The sequence below is a fragment of the Centruroides sculpturatus genome, unplaced genomic scaffold, assembly GCF_000671375.1.
Source record: "Centruroides sculpturatus isolate CEXI.00-Female unplaced genomic scaffold, Cexi_2.0 scaffold411, whole genome shotgun sequence".
Classification (NCBI taxonomy): domain Eukaryota; kingdom Metazoa; phylum Arthropoda; class Arachnida; order Scorpiones; family Buthidae; genus Centruroides; species Centruroides sculpturatus.
Window position 1 is genome coordinate 617,995 of NW_019384776.1, and position 9,028 is coordinate 627,022.

The 9,028-nt window shown below is 33.0% G+C and overlaps 1 protein-coding gene across 1 annotated transcript; it reads left to right on the plus strand.

Annotated features, from left to right (window-relative positions):
- Positions 1–479: 479 nt before the first annotated feature.
- On the plus strand, positions 480–9,028 carry LOC111629084 (microtubule-associated protein futsch-like; the record flags this gene model as incomplete). Its single annotated transcript, XM_023372946.1, has 2 exons — positions 480–579; positions 2,874–9,028. Coding segments are annotated over 2 exons (5,982 nt in total), but the record flags the coding sequence as incomplete, so codon positions are not given.

Consider the following 9,028-nt stretch of genomic DNA (forward strand, 5'->3'; position numbering starts at 1 on the left):
AAAGTATATATATATATATATATATATAAGAAATGGCATTTCACATAGATTAAAATATCCACAATTCGATGATTGCCAAATCCGTGATTATATTTTTACAAGGAACTGCTACAACCTGGATAACATTTCATTCATCGAAAAGGTTCTTTCCTTTTCTAGAAAACTGTACAGAAAACACCAAAAGTAGATACGTGACATTCGTTCATTACTTAAGTTTTCTTGCAATCTACAGAAAATGTTATTTATAAACTTTCTTATACTTCTCAGCCTGTATTAAATTTGTAAAAATCGAGTTTGTAATTCTCTACGGAATAAGAGACCAAAAAGGGTTTAAGTTTATCTAATTACACAGAAAATAAAGAAAAAATAGGTTTTGTTTAGTCTTGATATTAGTTTATAAATTTTATAGTGCAAACAATTTGAGTGATAAGCCATATTTCTCTTAGATAAATCTGAAGTAATGAACTCTTTGTTTATCATTAGGTCTGTTATCCTGGGACACGAAAACTACAGGATGTGATTTATCTGAACTTGAAAACGTCTGCAACAATGTCAAGCATGGAAGTGATACCGAGAATGGTAAGATTATCACAATTATTTCATTGTTAACGAGTAAATAATCAATAGAATTTTGATTTTTCTCTGTTTAAAATTATAATAAAAACTTATTAAATTTTTTATTTATGTTTTGTAATTCGCATTGTGAAATGTCACTGATAAATTTTTTATAGGTTTGAAATGTAATAAAATATTAAACCCATAAAAATTATATTATAAACATGTTTTTTTTTCAGTCTTAAATTTTAAAATTCAGATATATATGTACAATTTTGACCTTTATTTGGTTTTCTTACTCAATTATACATTGTTAAAGTTGGATAGATTCCAATATTTAAAAGTATAAAAACTCGTCTGATAAGAAACTTCCTTGTCATTTAGAATTAAACGCCGAATTCATTAAATATTTTGCTTTCTATTACCATCTTTTTAAGAATCGCCGATAAATGAATGGATTATTAAATAAAATAGTACTAATGGGGATTATCAGAACATTAATCAAAAGCTTCTTTAATTCATTCCATAAATAATTAAACTGATAATCTTCTCTGTGTTTAATTTTTTGTGAATAATAATTACTATAATTATTCATTTATGAAGTAAAAATTATAGGATATCTTAAAGAATGAGGAAATATATCTATATCATTTAATTATCTTTTTCAAGTTTTGCGTGATTGGAATTATAAAAATTAACAAGGAAATATGAATTATCGTTAAGAATAAATTATTTTAGTTTAAATTCAACTTTAGATTGAAAATAAACCTGTTTAAGACTTAGAAATGTAATTAAATTTAAATGCCTGATAGTATCTAAGTGTATTATGCATCTATATATAGAGTATTTTTATATTTTTTCCTCAAATTTTATTTGCTAGCAATGCTTAAACACAAAATATTTATCTCTTCTAAAATATATAAGAGCTTAAAGAAGTTTGCTTAAATACAATTTTTCGAAATAATTCTAACAGAATATTGATATCTCAGTTGCTATCGATGTTAATGACGACGTTGAATATCATTTTCAAATAAGTTCGTGCAAAAAATATTAACTCATCGCTTTATCAAGCATTTCCGATTCTTTCCGTTTCTGTTTATTTCATAATACTTTAAAAACTTCAGATTCGAAATTAAATAGATTTTTCTCTTATCTAATGAGAGAATGATTAGTAGGATCTCTTCACGAGGTTTATGATCGATGTAAACGAGGAAAACTTTGTTATCTTTACAAGACTTCTAATCGAACCCGAAGGATTTATTATTTGATAAAATAGCTTCGGATCAATATGAACTTGTAGTATTTATTTGTTATTTTTGTGATTAAATCTTAATGTAGTCACGATACGAAGGACGGGCTTATGCTTCCGATAAAATATTCTGCTTTGTATTGTATCTACACATATAATTGAGAAAATTTCACACTAATTATCTTCAACTATATTAATTATATAATATAATTTATTTTAAATATTACTTCATGTTATAATTTCATATATATTGCTTAATAATACAAATACGTGATTGAAAATGGCCTTCGCCGAAAGTTGAAATCCTTATTCATCAGAAATTTTATTCCAATTAAATAATCTCTTGATCTAACATTTTTTCTTAATTGCTGGATATACAGTGACTTTTAGAATTACATAATTCTTAATTAGAAAATTCTTATACAAAAGACGCAATTCATGCAAGTCACAGACTATTCTTTTCCTTTTTTTACTTAGTTTCAAACCAGTTTTTTAAAGCGTAGTTGGTGAACCACATTATCAGCGTGTGATAGTCTTGGTCTACGAATTTTCTTTTTTGTTCTCCATAGGTCCTTTCGATTTCAACTGACACCATTGTGAAACTGGACATATCGATGCGTTAGATGAAACTATGAAACATAATATTTCCTCGATGTAAACTCAAATATCTTTGAACAAAAATGATACGATTTACAGAATTTATATATGTAGCAACTACATTAATTTATATACACACTCTCTAAATAATGCCATTTCACGAAAATGTTATGCAATGATTTAATATGTTTATAAGTTATACAGCATTGCACAACATTTTCTAGCTATGGAATTATATTCTGTGATTAAAATTAATAAGTTATATGAAAAGATTATTAATGTATATTTTGTCTATCATTTATATAATATATTTTATAAATTTAAGCACAACTTTTAATTTAAAAAATACTGTAATTATTTAATTGAAATGAAAACAAAATGAATTTCTCTAATTATTTCAAATGTATAAATTTAAAAGTTTTGATAATTTTAGAAGAAAGCATTAATTCTCAATTGTTTGCTGATTTTGTAGAACTTCTAATTCAACATTCAACTGAGACATTAGCTGTAGAAGTTTTGATCAACCCTCAAGTAAGTACGTTGAAGCAATGTTTGAAAAATCTACTTCTGGCGAGAACCGGCCACAAACATTTGATTTACGCTGGCTATTCTTTTACTGGATCTGGATCGTGGATATTACAAAACGGAGCATTCAAGTTTTCAAATTTCATCGATGCCTTTCAAGATGCCGATGTTCAAAAAGAACTACAGAACAATCAAGGTGGAACTTTTCATGTTCACTGTACGGAAGAAGGCGAATGGACCTCCGCTAATTTTCAGAAGCAAGCCATTCAGAAACTAATTAAACTACAGTTAAATCCAGCTGATAAAATTGATAGTCTTCCAGGTATGCCAGCCCTTATCCAATGTTTGGATTCGGCACTCGTCAGTCATACTTTAGAAGAGATTATGACACTGTCGCCTTTAGTTGGTAACATACGCTTCAATAGACCTACTCTGTATGTGTTTCCTGGTGGAGAAGGTGACTGTGCTTTATTCGGAATTAATGGATTTAACATGCTTATCGACGGTGGTTTCAATAGGAAACCGTGTTTCTGGGAATTCATAAGACATCTGGATCGACTCGACGCTGTAATGGTAACAAGATTATGTGAGAGTAACGTGTGCGGAATTACAACTTTAATGAAAAGGAAAGCTATCAATAATATTTACCCGCAGATTGGTTATGTATTTTGTAATGTCATGGAAGGAAAACCAACACCAAACGATGAAATAACAAAAGATAAAAATGATTTGTTGGTTAGTGTTGTGAATGAAGGCCACACCTTTCTAAACAATCTAATGGAATTAAATATGAAACCTCACAGATGTCTGAGAGACGTAACAAACATGGATCCATTTACTTTGTATCAAAAGGTTGGCCATGGGACTTTGGAGATGTATACATTGAGTCCGCAGAAAGATAGTAAAGAAGTTAAAGAATTCCTCCAGCAATGGGCTTCTCGTAAAGAAACATTTAGTAAAGTAAAAGCTGGAGTTAAATTCCAGGAACAAGAAATATCTATTCCGCTTTCACATGTGCTCTCAATTTGTTCATTGATTGTATGGAGACCCGCTAATCCTAAAGACACAATTACAAGAATATTCTTTTCTGGAAGTGCACCACAGAACAGAATATTCGAAGGATTGGAGAAGTTAAAAGATTTAGATGTTTTAAAGAAACCAGTTTGTTCTTATTCTTCTCTACATCCTACGATCGTTGAAAAGCCAAAATCAAAACTGTTATCGAAGGGACCATCGATCAAAACTTCTCCACTCGTAACTAACGGCACAGGTAGAAGTACAGAGTCATTGGGATCAAAAAAAGAAACGACAGAAACAGAATCAAAAAAGGAAATCATCGAAAAGAGAACTTCGAAAACTCCAATTAAGAAAGAGCCTTATAAGCATGTTATAGAAAATAAGGAAAAGAAAGAAACGAGAAGATCAACAACTACGACTCTCACCTCCACAACAACCAAAAAAGACATTAAAGAGAAAAAAACACCAGCAAAGCCAACAGAAATAAAGAAAACATCTCCTACACCTAAAGTTACTGAAGTTAAATCTAAAGGCTTGAAAGAAGTAACGAATAAGAAAACGGTCGAAATCAAAACCGCAAAGAGAAAACCTGAACTTCTCAAACAAAAATCACCACCTACAACAGAAACTCATAAACCAAAGCCAATAACAAAGTCACAATCTTCAACGAAAACAACGACTAAAACTGCAAAAACAGATACATCTAAGCCTACTAAAACAGAAGTAAAGAAAATTGTTTCTAAAGTATCTACTACAACAACTGCAAAGAAAGAGACACCACTAGAAAATAAGGAAACAGCTAAAGAACCGAAGCTTAACGGCGTTGCAAAACTCGCTGAAATACCTGCTAAAGTAGAAATTTCTGATGAGAAAGTTACTGAAGAAATTTCTTCTTCACCCGCTGACATTCAAACTAAAGAGAAAGAATTAGAAAATGTTGAACCAGAACCTATTAAGGCAGTATCACCTTCTCTGGAAAAGGAAAAGGCAGAACCTGAACCAATCTTAGAAGAAAAGCAAAAAGAACAAATAGAAGAAAAATTACCTGAAGAAACTAAAGAAAAATTTTCTGAAGAAGTTACTATTAACGATAATTTGATTAAAGAAAGTGTTGCAGTTGAAGAACAAAGCAAAACCGATTTACTATTAGCAAACGCTTCAATGGAAGGTAGTTTCTGTGAAGGATTAATGGAAGAAGTTCAGGAAACAGTAAAAGAAGATAATTATATTCAGAAAGAAAGCACTATCTTGGAAACATCCCCGTGTAACGAAGAAAAAATTCCCGTAGAAGAAATTATTGAAGAAAAATCAGAGAAAGAATCCCTGCATGATGTGATGGCTCTAGAGAACAACGAAGAATATGAAATATTAGAAGAAAAAGTAGAAAAAGAAGACAAAATTTCCGAATTCGAAACCGAAAATAAAGTCGTAACTATAAAACACGAAGACTTACCCGTGGAAGAAAACGAACCCATTAAAGATGAGCTTCCTGTTAGTAAAAACAATCTCTTCGTCGATATCGCACATAAGGAGGCTGAAATTGAAGAAGACACTATTAAGAGTCCAACTCCTATGGCAGAGGTTGATTATGAAGACGAAGGAGTTGCTCTCGAAACTACGCGAGAGAAATGCGAGGAAGATTTGCCTGAAAACGATAAAATATTGAAAGACGAGGCATTTGAAAGTTACGAAGGTAAATACCAAGACGATGTTTTAGAAATGGACAAATCTGATGATCGTGAAGAAAAAGAATCATCAAGTCTTAGCGAAGAGGAAAAATTAGAAGAGGAGGAAGAAATGATAAGACATCCTACACCACCCGGAGAGAGAAACTTTTATGAGAAAATTGGAGCTATTCCGGATGAACGAAGCATGGAAGAACTTGATAGTAGATTCATGGAGCATTATCTTCCACGGCAAGGTGAAGACGGTTATCAACAATTATATGAAGAAGGTGAAGAAAATGAAGACGAATCCGACAGTGAGGGACCAATCGTTGAACAACCCGTATACGGTAATGTGATTCAAGCAGACTTTCCTGAATTTGTTAATATTTCTGGTGGTACCACTCCTTCGGAACCACAATCTCCAAAAGCTGTATATGATTCTAAACAGAAATTCGCGGATGTTTCAGAACAATTACTCAAATCTACCCCTCCGCAGGAGATTGACGAAGATAGATTTGAAGAAGAACAAAAGATTCACCCCGATTTCCAGATGTCACCATCTAAATCATTAGGAAGTAAAGTGTGTATCGATGAAGCATATAAAGAATTTGGCAAAGATTTACATGATGAGGAAAAAATTATCAAAGATCGTGAGGACAAGATTATGGAAGTAGAAGAAGAGGAAGAAGAAGAGGAAAGCATTCAGAAAGACTCAATCCTCGAAGAAGTCATTCATACAAAAACAATTCATGAAGTTCATGAAGAAGAAATTATTCAAGAAACAACATATGATGAAGAATTAATGACAGAGAAAGCTATGCAAGAAGATTTGATCCAAGAGAAAACTATGAAAGACGATATTATTCAGGAAAACGAACCAAAAGAGCAGGATTTTTATGCCGAAAAAACAGATCCGATGAAAGAACAAACAGAATCCTTTGATGATCAACAAAAACTTTCTCCTCATAAAGATGTATGTGAAGATCGTCAGAGTCCTTTGCAAGAGTACGATAATACGAGTTTTCAACAATCAATGCAAAGTGAAACCGATTTCCTTAAAGAACGAGAAACACTCTCTCCAAGAAGAGATTTGTATAATGATCGCGAAAGTCCTGTAGAAAAATACGAAAGTAGAAATATGCAAGAAACTATGCAAGAACAAATTGATTCCTTTAAAGAGCAAGACAGAATATCTCCATGCAAGGATATATACGATGATCGCGAGAGTCCTCTACAAGAATATGATAACAAAAGTTTGCCGGAATCAATGCAGATGCACGCTGAGCCTTTTAAGAAACAAGAAGCAATTTCTCCAAGTAGGGAAGAACCAATATATGAGGATCACTCTAGATCTCTACAAGAACATGATAGCATTTTTACGTATCAAGATCAAAAAATTGAAAACGAAGACAAACAATTAGCAGGTTCTGATCTAAAGATTGAAGAGAATATTGAACACGATAAAGACATATATCAAGACGAAGAAAAACTACTCTTGGAGCAAGATGAGCCAACGACTAGGGATATTTATTCATCAGAAACCACGGCCGAGTATCAAGAAAAACAGATTTATAGTGAAGTGTCCAAGTTTGAAAAAACATTGGATGATGACAAAAATCTTTCTGACGACGACCTTGATTCCCAAGAACAGTCGATATCGTTTCAACACAAAACAGAAGACACAACAGAGCATTACGATATTACATCAAGCAGTATGTTCAATTCTCATCCTATGGACCAGAGCTTCCACGAGAGTTATGCCGAAGCAGATAGAAAGGAAGACGAAGACTTCGGAACATACCTCGATGAAAAAACCGATAAATTGCATGATCAACACGATTCATATATAATCGATAAAGAACAAAGTAGAATTACATCCGATAGTACCGAGGAACATGCAGAAAATATTACAGCATCAAATACTAATGGTAAATACATTGAAGAAAAGCAAGAAACAATCACTAGTCACTACTTCGAAAGTGGAGAGGCACATTTCGAACATTATGAAAGTTATCACAAAGATGCACATCGCGAGTTTGCTGAGGTAACCGAAGAAGGATATTACGGTGATAACGAAAGAAGTAATGTGGACAGTGATCATCCTAATAATATTTCACGGTATGCTTTCCAAACAACAACAGAATCTTCAGATGGTGACACTATTGTTTCCGAAAGAAAGGAATTCGCGTATAGTACAACAACAAACGGTGTTGGTTTATCCTCAGATATCAATGGACATAAAATGGAACCTTGGAAAAATAACAGTCTGCTTGGATTCGAAGCAGATTCTTTCCGAAACGAGGGACACGATTCGGCAAGTTTTTACAAAAGAGACTTTTCTGATGCTTATGGAACAGATAATCACACTGTTCCATCATCATCGGAACTGTTCAAGAGTGATATGGGACAGAAACACTATTCTGATACGACCAGCATTAACGACATTTATCTGGACTCCAAAGATCCTAAGGAGATTGTAGAGAAAGAAACTTTCTCTAGCATGTCTTTCGGTTATATGAAGAACGATTATCATTCGGAAGATAAAGATGATCTTTTGGAACATCAGTATTCGGAACACGTTCAGAAAGATTCTTCGAAAGATTTTCGGCTAGAAGATTGGAGCAAACCGATGGGTCTTCCTTCACCACCGGAAACAAAATCTAAGACGTCGTCGACTAGAGTTTCTTCGGGTAAGTCGAAGATCGAAAAATCGAATACTTCGTCTACAGAAAATGTTAAAATGAAGATGACATCCAGAATGGACAAAAGCAACAAGATGAAGACGAATACCTCTTCGGTGCAACCAGTCTACGTAGATTTGGCATACGTACCTCATCACGGAGATCCTCATTATTCGAATTACGAATTCTTCATGAGAATACGAGCTCGTTATTACGTATTCAGTGGTATTAATCCTAGCAAAGAAGTATTGAATTCCCTTTTAGAGGCAAAGAAAAGTTGGAAAGACGATTCTGAAGTAACTATCATACCAACCTACGAAACCGACACCTTGGGTTACTGGATGGCACTCAACCAAGACACACTGATCGAAAATAAGATCGACGTGGCGCCTTCGGCTAGTCGATGCACAGTAAATCTTCAAGATCACGAAACGAGTTGTGCAGCTTATAGATTGGAATTTTAATTCGATTTTGTGATATGCACTGATGTTGAGTTTCTCGTTATAGCATGAAATGGAGCCTTTTCGTTACTGTCATTCAAGAGAAGGTACAAAGAAGAAGCAGTATTTGTGAGTTTATTTTTTATTCCCACATTAATCTAAGGTGTGGTTTACATCTGTTATATCTAGGGCATGTATTTCTAAATCCTACAAAATAAGTTGCTGCCTCGCATTGTTTCTCTGAGAGTTGAAGAAGATTTCAGTTGGGAAGTTTTTCGTTTAAAAAAATATATATAT